General features: G+C 41.7%; 1 protein-coding gene across 1 annotated transcript; it reads right to left on the bottom strand.

Annotated features, from left to right (window-relative positions):
* Nucleotides 1-920: 920 nt before the first annotated feature.
* On the bottom strand, nt 921-12,450 carry CELA1 (chymotrypsin like elastase family member 1). Its single transcript, XM_027844322.1, has 7 exons — nt 12,398-12,450; nt 11,498-11,580; nt 9,255-9,355; nt 7,604-7,729; nt 6,574-6,710; nt 5,451-5,596; nt 921-1,097 (listed from the first exon to the last, which is right to left on the bottom strand). The coding sequence occupies exons 1-7, from the start codon at nt 12,435-12,437 to the stop codon at nt 921-923; spliced, it is 810 nt and encodes a 269-aa protein (XP_027700123.1). The 5' UTR covers nt 12,438-12,450.
* Nucleotides 12,451-18,144: the final 5,694 nt, after the last annotated feature.

Below are 18,144 nucleotides of genomic sequence, written 5' to 3' on the forward strand. Positions count from 1 at the left end.
GTCACAATGTCCCCTTGTGCTGAACTTTCTCCATGATTTTAACTTCTGCCAAGGAGCTGAGGGCCTTCAACCCTTTGGTCTCAGAGAAACATTCAGTTTTTAGCAATAACCTGGAAAAAAGAAAATTGGACTCAGTGTTCCATTAGTCTTCTTTTGAGTCCCTGAGTGAGGAATAAGGGAGTGGGGGAAGAGAAGAAATGCAAAGGCAGGAGGATATAGAGTCTTTTGCCTTGGGAAATACCCAGTTTAATGAAGAAGATGGAATATACTCTCAGGCCACAGGGAACCAAGGATAGGATTTGGCCACCTGTGGAGCTCTTGCCATATAAACTACATAACAGAGGAAGAGAGCACTCTTGGGTTCCTATGGATTAGCCCAATGGAACTTTTCCTACTAGTGCATCGTCTGAGGTGGGACAACCTCCCTTCCAAGTAGAAACTACCTTCTGTTAGGTGACCTGGCAGCTATTGAAAAGGCATTTCCTCTTCTTGTCCAGGGAAATGCCCAATCTTCCTACAGACCACACTGGCTCTGTTCCTCCCCTGACGTCCACTTGAAACAGACTTACAGGTGTTAGCAAAGGCCAACTAGCCCACCTGGTTCATTTACTGATGAGGCAATTGAGACCCAGAGAGAAGTGATTTGCCAAGATCTCGTAAAAAGCTAGTAGCTGACCTAAGAGTTGAACCCAGGTTTTCTTCTGACTCCAGAGTCAGAGTTTTCCCAGCATACTGCAGTGTCTCCCTCCTTAATGATCAGCGTGAGGAAAATTATACCTGGCTATATGAAATGATAGCCAAGGAGTGTATGTGTGGGGAGGGGATAGTACTCTGTCCTAGCTTCACTGCTCCCACCCCACCTTTTCTTTCCTATTCTACCCATTCTCCTATTCCATGATTGCATAGTGTACCTATGCTGTTTATGCCCAGCAACTGGGCTGACTTACATTATTGATCCAAGAGATGTAATTGGAGATTCGGGTGAAGACGGTGGGCTTCCTGATGACGTTACAGCCCAGGCTGGACACAAAGCTTGTAACTCCATGGACAACATACTTGCCATTAACCAGGCAGTGAAGAGGACCCCCAGAATCTCCCTATAGAAAAGACAGACATATCTTAGGAGCAGGCTTGGAGATTCCAGAAGCCAGGAAGGACCCATCAAAGATTCAGCTCTTAGATTCTGCAAAGGACCTTTTGATTAGTTTGCTCAATGCCAACAAAACTATTAAAATTCTAGGAAGGTTGATATACAAGAAAAGGAGGCTGGGCTGGGAGTAGGGTCATCATTCCTGAAGGTTTTGTCTCCCCTACTACCCCAATTCAGTAGCATAATCTCTCTTCTTGTCTCTACTTTCCTATCTCTTGGAGAAACTGATGCCCATCCTGGTAGGGTAGGGAAGGTTCTGGCAATCTGAGAGTTCCCTGATACTTCCTAGGAGAGAGAAGGCAAGGACTTCTTATTCCTGTTTCTGTGTTTTTTGAAAGCGGGGATAAATGTGAAAGATTTCTCTGATCAATACAATGACCAGACATGATTCCAGAAGGCTAGTTGATGAAACATGCTGCCCACCTGCTGACAAGGATGTGCAAGACTCAGGATGTTGCATGAGGCATACATTTTTAGACACAATCCAGAAATTTGTTTTTGCATGTTTATTACAAGAGTTATGTTTTTCTTTCTTTTTTTCCCTCCTCAATAGTAGGAGGAAGAGGAAAGGAGAGAAAATAGATGTTTGTTGATTGAAAAAAAAATTAATAAAAGAAAAGGAGACAAATGACTAATATCCAAAAACTTGGAATGATTCCTCATATGTTTAAATTATGGGCAATTCTTCAAAACAGGGCTTCTTAATCTGGGGTCCATGGACTATGGATAGATTTCAGGGTGGTCTGTGAATTTGGATAGTAAAAAAATTAAGTCTTTATTTTCACTGGCATTGCTTTCCTTTGCAATCTTAAGTGTTTTATTTTATGCGTTTAAGGACATGATTCTGAGAAGGGGTCCATAGACTTGACCAGACCTCCAAAGGGATCCATGACACACAAAAAGGCTGAAAACCTCTGCTTTGAAAGATGAAACAGAGTCACCTAAGCTCATTTGCTTTTTTTTTTTTGGACTAGGCACTGAGGTTAAGTGACTCGCCCAGGGTCACACAGCTAGTAAGTGTCAAGTCTGAGGCTGGATTTGAACTCAGGTCCTCCTGACTCCAGGGCTGGTACTCTATCCACTGCATCACTTAGCTGCCCCACGCTCATTTGCTTCTTGACAAATCTTCTGATCACTGTAGTAACAACAATAATAGTAGCTAATATATTTGTATAGACTTTAAGGTATGATGGGTAGTTTCGTGCTATTAGCCTCATTTTACATATGAGGAAATTGGGATTCAAAGAGTACTTAAAGTCTTACAGTTTGTAAGTATCAGAGCTGACATTTGAAAGCAGATTTCTCTTGACTTCTGGACTAGTTTTTTTTCATCATATCATTACTTCTCCAGTAAAAAAAAATCCATTTCCCAAATTCATTTTGGGGGTTTGCCAGCCAACTATCAGCCTTATTCGTAAAATATATGTTGGGGGAGGGCTTCAGAACTGGAGGCTGAGGAAGTGGCACTGGGCAAAGAGAAGAAGGTTCAATTCTCTTATAGATGTGCTTTCCCCTCTCTGTTATAGCTGAAAGGAGAGTTGGCCAAAGAACTTCCTTAGAAACAGTGTGATCTATTTGGGAAAGAAGAGAAAAGTCTAAAGAATGAAGGGTAATGAGATCCAAAGGTTCTCATTAAATTCAAGAATTAAATTAATTAAATTCAGGAAATTCATCAAATTCAGGAAAAAGCTAGAGATAGTTGGAGGGACAGGGACAAGAAAGATTAAAGTACCAGAATACTCTCAATGAATCTGTGATCTCATGGATTTGGGTATTTCCTCCAAAGATGAGGCTCACAATCCGCCCATACCGGTCCATCCTACACGTCTCTTGTCTATGTCTTCCCAAAGTTCTCCATAGGAGATTCACCTGTGCTAGAGGTTTGCCTTAACTTCTCTGGCTGTCCACCTGTCATTCTTTGCCCTTCCTACATGACTAGCCCATCTTCTCTTTCTATCCTATAATTCACATTACATGAATTTCTATTATATGAATTATACAATAGAGCCTATAATTTCTATCTAATCACATAATTCTTTGATGACTTCTTTTACTCTAGCATGGAGAAGCTAATTCAAGGAATTTTATCAGAGAAGACATTAATGAGTCAGGGTTTTAGGAGAGGCACAGGAAGAAAAGCATGTTGCTTCTCCCAAGACCAAGGAAACAAACTTTCAGCTTTATTTAAGGGCCATCTCCTTCATGAAGTTTTCCCTAATCCACTCCCTCAGTAATGGCTTTTCGCTCCTGATGCTGCACATAATACAGCTAACACGCATATCTATTATGCATTATTTTGTGTTAGAGTTAATTGTGTACAAGACTGTACGTTTGAGAGGCATGTTGTGTAATGGAGAATGCTGGGCTAGGAACCAGGGCAGAACAGGTTTGAATCCTATCTTCCTGGCTGTGTTTGCTTCGTAGTGCTTTTTTCAACCACTGGTTTCTTTATCTGAGAGATGGGGAGAAATAATTATACCTCGAGATAGAACTTACTTCATCCTGTTTTAATCAAGATGAAATAAAATAATGTTGGTAATGAAACTGTGGCTGTCAGAATACTATTTAAAAAGTCAACTGTTTTTGTTTTTGTATATCGGGAGCCTGTCACAATTCCTTGCATTCAGTAGGTATGTGATATTTGAACTTAATTTATAAATAAAGGGATTATCTTTTGTGAACTTTACCAGGGAATGACCCTACATATAGGATTGAATTCTTCTAATTTTGAGGTGATAGAAATATAATACTTTCTAGATGTGTTTCCCTGTCTTTCTTGAAGGGGAGGAATGGAAGATGGAAATTCAGTAACCACTGAGTAGGTAGGACTATGGGGAGAATGTTCGAAAACCAGCCATAGGATCAAGAGACATCCTGATTGACTGAAAAGTGAATTAGAGTATATTAGAGACTGGACCAATGATCTGGATTCAAGATGAACTTGAATTTCAAGCTCAGAAATCCCAGGGGCAGCTAGGTGGTGCAGTGGATAGAGCACCGGCCCTGAAGTCAGGAGGACCTGAGTTCAAATCTGGCCTCAGACCAAACACTTGACACTTACTAGCTGTGTGACAGTAGGCAAGTCACTTAACCCCAATTGCCCAAAAACAAAAAAAAAACAAAAAAAAGAGCCAGAAATCCCAAATAGATATGGAGGTTTTCTAAGACAAAAGCAGTCATTTTCTTTCTGTGGCTCCAAGGTAGCTGAATGGTGTTTCTAGACTAGAGGGAATCTTGGACTGAATTGTCTACAAGGGATTAACTATGAGGTCATTAGAATACATTGTCTTTTAAGTGCCATCCAGTTTGGAACTAGGTAGTTTTTCTTTTATTCAAGCATCTAATTACCCTACTCTGCTGTATTACTTCTGAATCTGTATGTCTTTTTTTTTTTCCTGTAAATAAACCTTAAAAACATGCTCTTGTGGTCTGGAACAAATGATTAGCAGGGTTAAGAAGGGATGGTGGTCAGAACTGAGCATTAATCTATAATAGCTTTATTGGCAGAGGTGGTGTTGAATCTGGTCTATCTTTGCATCTAGAAAGCCATACAGGCTCTCAGGAAAGTTCAATGCTTCCCACTGGGATTCAGTGACGTAGTAAGTTTGCAAAGTGGTACAGGTAAAACCTTGGAGCCAAATGCAAAGGTCTCCAAGAAGGAGCTGACATTTCTGGAAAGCTGACTGACTGAGAGAGGTGAAGCCTAAATTCCAGGATTCGATTTCTTCCTATCCTTAGACTAAGTAAAGGAGATTAGTAAGAAAAGATAGTGACCCATGAGATTGGATTCTAGGAGGAGCTGGCCTATCTGAGGGTAAACCAGGGAGGGCCAATGATAAGGGAGCCAAGTCAAGTGAGAAGCAAGTATATCGATCCTGGCCTCTTGTGAGTGTGAGTGTGTATGTGTGTGTGTGTAAGACAGTAATTGAATCTAAGCAGGGGACATTCTGCATGGGAGCACTGATTGGTCATAATTACATATACCGCCCCTTCCTGTCCTGTCCTGTGCCTGTCCAGGCATAAAGTCGCTGAAGAAGAATAACACGTATACAAACAGATACATATGTGTGCCCATATACATTTGCAAAGATAAATAGAGACAGATGAGGGAGATGAGTGTTCCTAGTTCATTGAGCGGATGAAAGAAAACGGGTCTGTTGTTGGGTTTGATTTGTGAGAGAATAAAGGAGAGTGAGAGAAGGGGGCAGTGAAACCTAAGAGGAAGATGAAGATGGGGGAACCAATCCCCCAACTTCCCCCACTTTGAAGAGGGGTCTTGCTATGACGTTTGCTTTCCTACCTGGCATCCAGACCTCACGCCATCTCCTCCTGCACACACCATGGTGTTTTTGACGGTGGAGCCCCAGTAGGAGCTGCTGGAGCAGGTAGCATAATCCACCACTGGCAGGTATGCCTGCTGTAGGGTCTCAGCCAGCTGCCCATTGGCTACATGGGACACAAAAAGCACAAGGAATGAGCTAGTGGCCTGAGTCCTGAGTCATCTTCATGTGTGAAGCATGGCTACATCCTCAGCTTGCCAGCCCCCAGTGACTCCTCTGCAGATTGTTTCGCAAACCTCCCAGCCTCCTTTCCTTCAATGTGTTTTCAGAAATTACTATGTTTATGTATGTTGATATCATATCTATCTTTCCTCTTTCTCCCATTATACTGTAAACTCCCCAGAAGCAGAGACTATCTATTCTCGAACCCTATCCCTGATTAATCTATTAATTAATATAACTTTGAATTTCTATAACTCACATTTATAATAGCACTTGTCCCTCTTCTGCCTCTGAACCTTTGACCAAGCTGTGCCATTTACCTGGAACACCCTTCTAACCAGACAGGCTGTCATCCTGTCATCAATCATTTAAGAGTTATTTAAAGCCCTTTACCTCTGGGAAGTCTTCTGAAGTTATCTGAGAAAAACTGATAGTCTTTCTTGATCTTTTCTCATGTGAACCTGGAATTGCCCCAGGACCATTCACTCGGACCCATATTCCAATGATATAACTGCTCTACCTGTCTTTTCTATGGTAGCAGAGGAAGTAATAGTAAGGGCTCTGGACTCCAAGTTAAAAAGTTCTAATCTTGGCTCTGCTACTAGTTAGATGTATGACCCTGGGTAAATCACTTTACATCTGACAGGCCTCATTTTCTCATGTGTACAGGGTTAGACCCCCTAGATGGCTAATATTCCTTTTAGTTCCAAAGTTCTATGGCTGATTCAAGGATGTAAGTAAGTACCTGATAGGCCATTCTGGTGTTAGTTTGTGTGTCCTTACTACTACATCTATATATATTGATGTGTGTCACATGTAATGAGCCTTCTTGAGAGCACAGACTACGTGTATGCTACAACCTCAGTAAAAAGAAATGGCTCATCAAAGCTTCCTGGGTGGATAACAAGTTTAGTGACTTACTCTTGGTCCTACCCCAGCCCGTGATATAACAGGCGTTGTTGTTGGGCAGGATCTGACCGGATGGGGGCAGGGTGCCCAGCTGGACATAGTTGTTGAGGGTGACGCTGTGGCTCAGGAGGAGTAGGGCAATGTCATAGCTGTGGGCAGAAGGGAGATGGATCATTCATGTGCCAAAGATGGACTCTGTCCATTTAGAAAGCGCTTGGCCCTCTTTTGCCTCTGAGCAGTTGTCCAAGTTATATAAACCTGTCAGGAATGTGCTAGTAAATGTTTAACAACCAGTTCTTCTAAAAGGCAGGACACACTTTTAAATCTAATCTGCATTATAAACATTTTCTCCATCATTTTCTTAAGTCTAGGCAACAAACAGAATAATCAATTATCATCTTAGTATTTGCCAATTTCCAAGGTGCAAATGCTCACCTTGTAGCTGCTTAGGGCAGCTAGGTGGCATAGTGGGTAGAGTACTGGCCCTGGAGTCAGGAAGACCTGACTTCAAATCCAGCCTGAGACACTAGCTGTATGACCCTGGGCAAGTCATTAAACCCCGTTTGCCTCAGTTTCCTCATCTGAAAAATGATCTGGAGAAGGAAATGGCAAATCATTCCAGCATCTTTGCCAAGAAAACCCTAAATGGGGTCACAGAGAGTCAGACACAATTGAAATGATTGAACAACAACAAATACACTGAAATTTTAACAATTGGTCATGTGACCTTGGTCAAGTCACATAACTTCTTTAGGTCCCAGTTACTTCAACTCTAAAAAGAAATTGGATTAAATAATCTCTAGAATTCCTTCCAGGTCTAATCTTATGAGTAAGTAAGAGTCTCAGTTCCTTCTGGGTCCATAGGGTACCTTGCCCAGAGCAGGCCAGACCACGGGGCACAGGATTAAAGACTCAGGTCTCAGTTATTTCTTGACCTCCAAGGAAAACATATCAAGGACAAGAGCCAATACACCTCCCCCCACTCCCATATACACACTGCACTCAGATGACCCCCTCTGAGGAGTCATTGACTATCACTTACCCCTTCGCCACATTGTTGGTGTCCCATTTCTCATGTTGGATAATTTTGCTGACACTCACATACTGTTCGGTGCCATCATTCTGGGACAGGTTATGATCTCCAACTACGACTCGGAAATTCAGTTTGCTGGAAGAGGAAAAGGAAGCCATGGGGTACTTATCACAGCTCAGGTCCCTCATTCTATCTACCAGGTCAAATCTCCTTTGGTATGAAAATAATTGGCAAGGTATTTGTTTCTTTTGGTGAGGCAATTGGAGTTAAGTGACTTGCCCAGGGTCACACACTTAGTGGCATAATGTCTGAGGTTGGATTTGAACTCAGATCCTCCTGACTCCAAGGCTGGAGCTTTATCCACTGCACCACCTAGCTGTCCCCAAGGTATTTGTTTCACACTCAGGAATAACAATTCACATTTATCTGCTATCCACATCCAGAGAAAGAACTATGGAGTCTGAATGCAGATTGAGGCATACTATTTTCTCACTGTCTCCTTTTTTTTTGTTTGTTTATTTCTTCTTTCTCATGGTTTTCCTCTTTGGTTCTAACTCTTCTTTCCCAATATGACCAATGTGGAAATATGTTTAATATGAGTGTACATGTATAGCCTATATTAGATTGCACTCCATCTTGGAGGGAGAGAGTTGAGGGAGGGGGAGAAAATTCAAAACTCAAAATCTTATAGAAGTGAATGTTGAAAACTAAAAACAAATAAATAAAAGAAAAAAAAAGAAAAAAAATTCACATTTATTGGTGCTTACAGTTTCTAGAAGGTCCTACACCCATGATTGTATTCTATTCCTCCTCACACCAGCCCCAGGGAGGTTAAGTTCTATTATTATCCCCAGCTCACAGGCCAGGCCAGTGGGACTCAGAGAGGCTACGAAATACTTAAGGCAACCATTCATCCCCAGGTCTTCCTGACTCCATGCGGTCTCCCTGCTAAGTCAGCCCACATAATCCAGCCTCAGCAGCCTATATGCTCCTGTTTAAAGCCTCCAAAATAAAGATCAGTATTTCATCTGTAGCCCTTTTCATTTTCCTGTTTCAACAGTTTGAGTCTGTGACCTAACCAGTCTAGACAGGAGAGTTGTAAAGATAATATTAGAATGTGGATGTGATCCCGTTAAAGGGTTTGTTTCAGTATAAACCCTTCCCCTCCCCATGGATACTCAAGAGTCCCTCTAGAAGGTCTTCGATATGTAGATATCCTTATTAAAGTCACTGATTCTTCCTCCAGGTTCTGAATATTCCTTTCCTGGCCACACCAGAGGATGGACAATACACATGGAATTCACTCACAGATGCTGGACACCCAGACCTCACTTCCTCCTAACCTATAATAATGACTTATATTTATATAACACTTTAAGGCCTGCAAAGCACCCTACAGATATTATTTCAACTGATCGTCGAGATCCTCTGAGGTAAGTATAATTATTATCCCCATTTTACAGATGAGGAAACATGCCCTCAGAGAGAGAGAGAGAGAGAGAGAGAGAGAGAGAGAAAGTGACTTTCCCAGGATTACATAGCTAGAGAAAGTGCTTGAGGCAAGATTTGGACTTTCAGACAAGTCCAGAACCTCAGTGGCTTTCCCACACCAACGTCCATTGGCACCCAGAGAAACTAGTAGTACCTCCTTTCTCTTTACCTGTCCACACAGTGAGCTGCTGTCACCACCCATTGCGGGGTAATGAGAGTCCCTCCACAGATGTGATTCCATGAGCCCCACGATGAGTACTGGAGAGAAATCTGGAAGGAATAGGTAAAGGAAAAGAGGAATCAGTGATTGTGGTTGGTTGTCTCCCCTCTTTATCTCACCACCATCTAAGTTCCGTACCCACTCCCAATCAAAAGATGATGGGGCTGTTTGACATGGGAATAATAATTTCCTCTGCCTGAGAAGAGATTTGGCATGAAATGGCTGTGCAGAGTCTCATAGTTCTGGATTCTCCATCACTTTTTCAAAATGTCCTGGAGATATATTTCCTTTTCTGATTTTAGGGAACACTAATCTAAGTGTCTGCAACCTAAGAATCCCAAACTGCATATTTTTCATCAGTTTATGACCTTCACCCTAAATACTATGGGTATACCTGCCATTCAACAATAGCCCTGGGCCTGAAAATCTGAGAGGAAATAGAATTTTTTTAGTAAATCAAACTATAACTTTGAGAAACTTAGGAATACGTATGTGAGGTGAACAGAGTGGGAAAAAAAAGAACTTGGAGAGCAATTTATGTGATGACTGCAATATTGTAAAGAAAACGACACTGAGAGACATCACAACTCAGATCAATGCAGTGGGCAATTGTAACCTCAGTTAGTTACTGTTGTTACAGTTACAGTTAGTTCAATAGTAAAGCATTCCAGATGATGGGCTGTAGGCATCGAATGAGGCATATACTGTCAGAAATGTTGATTTGTTTGGTTTAACTTTCATTTTTTCATTACAAGAGGCAGCTCTGTCTTGGAGGGGAAGTCATGGGGAAATTACGAAGATGTTAAAAAATGATCATCAACAAAACTTTTTAAAAATAAAATTATATTCTCAACATAACTAAAGAACTAAAGGGGAAGTCACTGAGAAGTGACAAAGATGTTAAAAATGAGTATCAATAAAATATTTAAAAATGAGATTCTCAATATAATTGAAGAAATAAAGGATTAGGGAATTCTGGGGTGAATAATACTTTTGTGATGGGTATAGTAACTTCTTAATGAATCAATTTGGTAAGTTGGTATAATCATAAGAAATTTCATTTAGTCCTTTAAAGCTTAAAAATCATGCTCCCCTCATGAGGTTGGTAGTGAGTCATCACCCCTGTTTCTCAGATAAGGAAACAGGCTCAGGGAGGTACGTGATCATAAAGCTGAGCCATGACCGGAGACATCCTACTTTCCAACATATAGCACACATCCACCTATCCAATATGCTTAAATTAGAGCATGGCTGTATTGACACGAAAGTGGGAAAATGCCTTCAGAGCAGCCAAATTGTGCCCAGGTGTGAGAGATGAAGATATGTGTGTGACATATAAGCTGGAGTGTACATGGAAGATGAGACAAAAAGAGTAGGTGTGTGTTCAGAGGTGTGTATGTATGGATTGTAACCTAGAATATCAAAGCTGGAAAGGGACCTTAAAGGTCAATTAGTTCAACCTCCTCATTTTACAGAAGAGGAAACTGAGGCTTAGGGAGGCTAATGAATAATATATGACATAATATGATAGAATAACAATATAAAACATGATATGACACATGATGCGATATAAGATATAATTCAACAAAACATGAGACAAAATAACACAACATAACATACATACAGTCACTATCTAAGAATAAAATCTAAATCTTCTGACTTCTAGTCCAATGCTGTAGTGGATTTTGTGGTATGATGGGTTGGTTGACTGTCCAGAAGTGTATGTGAATGGTGCCTGGATGATGAGTGTCTAATGTATGGGGAGATCATAAGATATTACATTTAGAGCTGGAAGGGACCTCAAAAGTCATCAGGTCCAACTCCTTCATTTTACAGATGAAGAAACTGAGGCAAAGAGAGGATAGGTGACTTGCCCAGGATCACACAGCTAAGTAAATGTCCAAAGCAGAATTAAAAACTCAGGTCTTCCTGACTCTTACTCTACCCTCTGTCTTGTATACCCTACCCATTCTTATAAGTGCAAGCGTGATGCATCCCAAGTGTGGTATATATCTGGGTGGAGGGTATGAGTCCATGTTATGTTTCTAAATCCCAACATCCAGTCTTTCTGAAGTTAGAAAAACTGGTGGTTTCATGCATCTTCAAAACTTGAATTCAAGGCGTATGAGCTCATGTGGCTTACAGGGGAGGCGTGAGTTTGAGGAAAGCCATTGCTGCATGGTTACACCTACCTGGGAAGGCCAGGAATTTTTTTGGGCATTGTTCCCTCCCACAACTCGGGTATTGGTATCTGGGAAGTCCTCCAAGCCACGCCCTTTGGGAAAGGAAAAAGAGTGAGTAATGACTAGGCAACTTTTTAGCTACAGGGGGGTACAGAGGGCTAAGGAATGTCATGTGGGGTTACAGGGGATATAGACACAGGGTTGTCTGATATTCACCCTTCCTTACCCCCAGAAGACTAGAGAACTTCACTGGGTCTCAGTTCATAGGAAAATTATGAGTTCCGTGCCTATCCTGTAATTATTGCTAGAACCCAGGGGTTTTCATACAGCTGAACTGCAAAGGGGAGACGATGACCTCTTTAGCTTAGGTACTCTTAACCACTTCGAAGATCCTTTATATTGAGGTATGGGTAGGAACATAAGGTTGGGGCAGGGAGAAACTGAGCTGGGGGACTTGCTCAGTGCCTGGCATATAGTAAGTGCTTAATAAATGCTTGTGGACTGACTGACCTAGAATCACATGGAAGTTCTGTCTAGAATGACCCTGATTCAGCCAAATGCCTTTGACAGAATTTCCTGGGGGTGTACCAATCTGCACTCCCAACTATGATCATTTGCTGAGAAGGTCTCCAGCACATAGACTTCCCATAAATAATGGAGGGGGATTCCCTTCAGAGCTCATAGGGGAGCCTCATCTTCAAAAGACAGGTCCAAAGGCCTATCAATGGGTGATGACCCATTCTAATGATGGCTACATACATTGAACTCTGCCATTGGAGGGCCCCGAGAAAGGAAAGCTATTTCAAGTATTAGGGCATAGGGTAGGGACCGAACTTTATTCTGAACCTAAGAGCAGGCTCAGGGTTTAGATCTGGCCCTGCCTAACTACATAACACAGGTCAGACTTACCACAAAAGACAAGGGCAGCGAAGATCAGGATTTGCAGCATGGTGCCTGAGAGTGTAGACCACTGACCTCCAGCCCTTCTTTATAGGGCTCTTATCACTCCTTACTAGTTGACAAAAACCATGTGATGAGAGTTAGGGAAAATTGCAGGTGACTCTGGAAATACAAATGAAGTACAGATATGTTTTCAGGTAAACTCATTTGTCTTCTATTCAAAGACAAATCAAGGTTAAGGCTAACATTTTAATTTGCATTTAATTGATTAGCTCTTGTTTCTTCATTAGAGGAAAAAAACCCTCAGAAATGAGAGGGTGGCCCTTCTTTGGCTCCCCATTTTGAGTCATTCTGTGTGCCTTGTGCTGGGTACTAAGGGAATAAGGATCCAAATGGAGGGGACACTTACTCCTTGCCTTCATGGAGTTCCCCATCTGATGGAGAAGACAGAACATATGCTCAGGAGAGGTATGGAGACAGAGAAAGACAAGGATGGGAGTAAAGGAAGATGTACAGAGCTCTCGGCTCCTAGGAGGACTAGGATGAATTTTGGGAAGTGTGAATTAAGGAAGGGAGGAAGAGAGGATGCTGGAGGTACGGAGAGTGAGAGATGGAAAAGGATGGAAAGTAGGGTCCTATAAGACCCAGCTGGACCATCCCAAGAGGCTTGTATGACACTGGGAAAAAGAGACTTAGATTTGAGAACTAGAAGGGCCCTTAGAGGTCATCAATCATTTTTACAGATGATGAAACTGAGGAATGGGAAGTTTAAATTACTTACCCTGAGTCACACAATTAGTAACTATCTGTTTGTCCATTTGAATCCAGGTCTTCTTTGACTCCAAGTTCATTACCCTCTCCACAGCTCTGTGCTGCCTTGGAGTTTGGATTGGACATGAGAGTGACGGGAGCCATTATATGTCCTCAGGTGGGGGAGTGACAGGCAGTATAAGGCTTTATGAAGTTGATTTTTGAAGCCTTGTTGAATTAGGTCAGGGGACTGGCAGAATAGCAGGGAGGCAGTGAATCAAGGAGGGGTTAAATACCAGGTAGTCATCCCAGCCATCTGGTGTTTTATATTTACCCACGGTCTACAGTCCAACTTCTGAAAAGGGGCATGGAGAGGTCTTCATAAAGGCCAAGTGGAGGGAAACCACGTGGAACCCTCCCCAGAGCCTCTGTGTGAAGTTGGCTTTTCTGCTTCCAGTGATTTGGGAGAGATATCCAATTGTCCCTTTTCTATCTCCTCCAAGTTCATGACAAACTACAACTCAAGAGTGTGGATTTACCCATACTTTACTATCCCTTCCCTTCCTGTCTCCTTTAGAGAAAGGGGATGACTTTAACAGCAGAGTTTGGCTCCAGCCCACTTTTCTAGGCGATTGCACATTACTTCCCTTCACAAACATTATACTCCAGCTAATCTGGTTTATTTGCTGTTCTCCATAAATGACATTCCAGAAATATACTTCTTTTTCATTATCTTCTCTTTGAATTCCTAGCTTCCATCAATGTTCAGCTCAAATGATACCTCCTAGACAGGCCTTTCCTGATCCTCCCATTTGTTTATATGTACCCCCCCCCCCAATTACTTTGTATTTATTCATGTAATGGGCCTACTGACCCAGGATTATGGGGCACTTGTTCCCATAGACTAGGTTCAGTTTCTTTTTGTCTCTCATGTCTAGAGTCTTGCCCAAAGGTATTAATAGTCTTTTTTTGTTTGTTTGTTTAAAGAATTCAGTATGCAAATTAAATCAGGCATAGGACAGCTATTTATTTCCTTCATCATAAAAGAAATGCTTACAACACAAAAGACTCATAAGCACACTGACAAAATGCATAAAACAAAAAATGGTAAGCCATCTCTCCTATTTATGCTTTCTAGGGAGGCTGATAATTAAAACACGAAACACTGTGTGGGACTACTGAATGGACATTTCACACTCACCTTGGCTTTAAACTGTCTGAGCACTCATTAAAGGTGGGTGAAGGAAACAGATCCTGCTACCAGTGACCCAGAAATCTCAATGACTCCAGACCTCTTGAGTTCATAAGATCATTGCCACGATGGGAAATATCTAGTTCAGGATTGCTTTTTGATAACTTTCACTCAGGGAAAGAAACAGAAAGCGTTAGAGGTGACTAGGATCTTGAGACCCAGTCTCAAGCTCACCTAGTAAAAACATATATACACTAGTGCCATGTAAGAGCAGCTTTCATAGCTGGCATGGAGGAAGGAAAGAAGAAATCCGTTCCTAACCCCAACTCCCACCAGGGAAAGTCCAGGAGACTTAGCCACCTATTCAGAAGAGAGTAAGAAGACAATGAAAGTAGAAGTTGTCTCTCCTTTTAAGGTTCATGGAGTGGGAGACACTTTCTGCTCAATAGCCAACAGTTTTTGACACATTCTTTCCCCCACCCAATATATGGGGACCAACCAGAAGCATCTGATTGCATATGCCCTTTATCAAAAGGCCAAGGGACATTTCCTTTTGGAAATGGTTGGGGTGCAAGGTTGCAACAGGTTCCCTCACTACACTTGTATGTATACCAATGACTTCCCCCAATAAACTTGAGGTCAGGGGCTATCATTTTTGTACTTGTGTCACCACACAGTGATTAGTACAGCACCTGGCACATAGTAAGACTTAATAATTGCATATTGAATGAATGAATGAATGAAAGATGGGGTGCCCAAGACAGAGTCTTAGATCAGACCAGTTACTTTTGAAGCCACCATCATATTTTGGATAGACCTTCTTTTCAGAACCCCAGAGTTTGGGCTACTGAGAAATAGGAAGCTAACAAACTTGGAAATAGGATGAATACATCTTACATGGGGGCAGGTAGGTGCTGGGCCTGGAGTCAGGAAGACTCATCTTCCTGAGTTCAGATTTGGCCTCAGACATATATTAGCTGTGTGACCCTGGGCAAATCATTTAACCCTGTTTGCCTCAAATACCTCATCTGTAAAATGAGCTGGAGAAGGAAATGGAAAACCACTCTGGTGTCTTTGCAAAGAAAACCCCAAATGGGGTCACAAAGAGTTGGACACATCCAAAACTACTGAACAACAACAGCAAACCATCTTACGTATGGGGTGGTCTCTGTGATGATCCTAGGAAGCCTCTCAACACAATTCTTTCTCTGTGGGGTTACATAGACAGTACTCAGGCAGCACTGGAGTTACAGTAAGGGACCAAACTAGAGATAAGTGGTTATATATCTTGTTTGTGCACAGTTGTTTGGGAACAAGCATTTGTTAAGAAATTACCATGTGCCAGGCACCGTACTAAACATTTTACAAATATTATCTCATTTGCCTTAGGGCAAGTCTGGTCACTGGCTTAAATGTAAATCCTGATGTAATGGGGTCTAGTGCATGCACAAAGTATTTGAGACAGCATCTCCAAGTGGAGAAGCTGGGCAGCCTACTTCCCGGGCTGTTTCTAGCTGGCTTGGCTAACCATGTGCTGAAAAGGAGGCTCTTTGGCCACTGAAGATGTAATGATGTAATGATAATGTTGAATAGCTAGCATTTAAGATTTGCAAAGTACTTTACAACTGTGATCTTATTTTACCCTCACAACAAGCCTGGGAAGTAGGTGCTATTATTACCCCCATTTTACTGATGAGGAAACTGAGGCAGGCAGAGGTTCCTACAGGAATGCAATCAGCACAGCATTGAAGTTTTAAAGAGCTTTGGTATTGACCTTGGGAACTCCAGTCCAGTGATATGCAGGGTCCTCAGGCAGTAATGCCACCTTGTCACGTGAACTTGGTGGGACCAAGGCTGTGTAGGAACTGAGCTGTTTTGTGCCTACTCTCCCAGAGACCGAGGTGGTGTAGGGGAGATAGTTCAACTCTTGGGCAGAGCAGTGAGGTTTGAACCACATTAAAATGTGATTAGGAAACATTTAACAAAATAAATAAAAATACAAAAGAACATAAATAATGTTAATATGTGGTTTTCTAAGTCAATATGCAGGGATCATTATGCACCATTTAGTGAATCACTTTTCTATTTGAATTTGACATCACTGGTGTAGGAAAGAGCTGCCTTCGAAGCAGTGAGGCAGAAATGTTCGTACATTTGTTCTTGCTACATCTTTAGACAAATATCCTGGTCACGAGCCTCTAACTGCTGGTAGAGGATCAAACATTAGAGGAGAGACCTCCCCTCCAGAGTGCCCCTCTGAAAGTCTGAGGGGCAATGTAGATGACCTGGTCAGGAGCAAGGAGATCCAGACGATACTTGCTACACTGGATACTTAAACAAACATTTAGTCCCGTTATGGTGGAAAGAAACATCTCGAGGCAGCTAGGTGGTACAGTGGGTAGAGCACTGGCCCTGAAATCAGGAGGACCTGAGTTCCAATCCAGCCTCAGAGCACACACTTGACACTTACTAGCTGTGTGACCCTGGGCAAGCCAGTTAACCCCAATTGCTTTTAAAAAAAAAAAGAAAAAGAAAACATCTCCAGAATAGCAATACAACAGCTAGTATTTATATACCACTTTAAGATGTAAGACTTGTTAGGGGCAGCCAAGTGGCACAGTGGATAAAGCACTAGTCCTGGAGTCAGGATGCACCTGAGTTCAAATCAGCTCTCAGACCAGACACTTGACACTTACTAGCTGTGAAACAAACAAACAAAAAAAAAGATGTAAAACTGATCTATGAGTATTACATCATTTTATGCTTACAACAGCTCTGGGAGACAGGCATTCTTATTACCCCCATTTTACTAATGGGAAAACTGAGGCAGACATAAGTTGTGTGATTTGCCCAGGTTCACACAAATTTGAACTCAAATTTGAACTCAGGTTTCTCCTAATTCCAGGTTCAGTGCTCTATCACCTGGCTGCCTCTAGAGTGGCTCATTCTTTAAAAGTTGCTATTACTCAGTTGTGGTATCATCCCTAATTCTAATATGATATTGTTTCTAGCCCTCCTTCTAATACTTACTCCCTCTTCATTGTTGTTAAATGGTGTCTGACTCTTTGTGACCCTATTTGGGGTTTACATGGCAAAGATATCGGAGGCGTTTACTATGTCCTTCTCCAGCTCATTTTGCAAATGAGGAAACTGAGGCAAACAGGGCTAAGTGACTTGTCCAGTGTTATACAGCTAGTGAGTGTCTGAGGCTGGATTTAAACTCAGGTCTTTCTGACTACAGGCCCAGGGTTCTATCCACTGCACCATCTAGCTGCTCCTCTATATTTATACATAGCAGACCATAAATGAAAGTTCTATGGGAACCTGTGAATCTCCATTCCATACTGCTTGCTTTAAAAAAAAAAAAAGTATATGATAAATTCTGTTACTTTCTTTTTAAAAAAATATTTTCTAAATTAATTTCTGTTTTCAGGTCCAAATTCTCTCCCTCCCTTCAGTCCCTCCCCCACTTACTGAGAAGGCAAGAAATATGATGTCATATATATATGTATATATATCGCTCCCCCCATATATATACATATATGTATATATACATATATATGTATACACATATACATGTATAGGTAGTCATGCAAAACATTTCCACACTAACCATGTTGGGGGGGGTAGGGAAGGAGCAAGAAAAAAAATGAAAGAAAATATGCTTCCATCTGCACTCAGAGTTCATCTGTTCATGAATTGTGGATCAACAACTGTGGATCAATTGATCAGAGTAGCTAAGTCTTTCACAGCTGGTTATCGTTACAATATTGTTGTTGCTATGTACAAGGTTCTCTGAGTTCTGCTCACTTCA

Source organism: Vombatus ursinus, unplaced genomic scaffold (assembly GCF_900497805.2).
Source record: "Vombatus ursinus unplaced genomic scaffold, bare-nosed wombat genome assembly UNPS02014941.1, whole genome shotgun sequence".
Lineage (NCBI taxonomy): Eukaryota > Metazoa > Chordata > Mammalia > Diprotodontia > Vombatidae > Vombatus > Vombatus ursinus.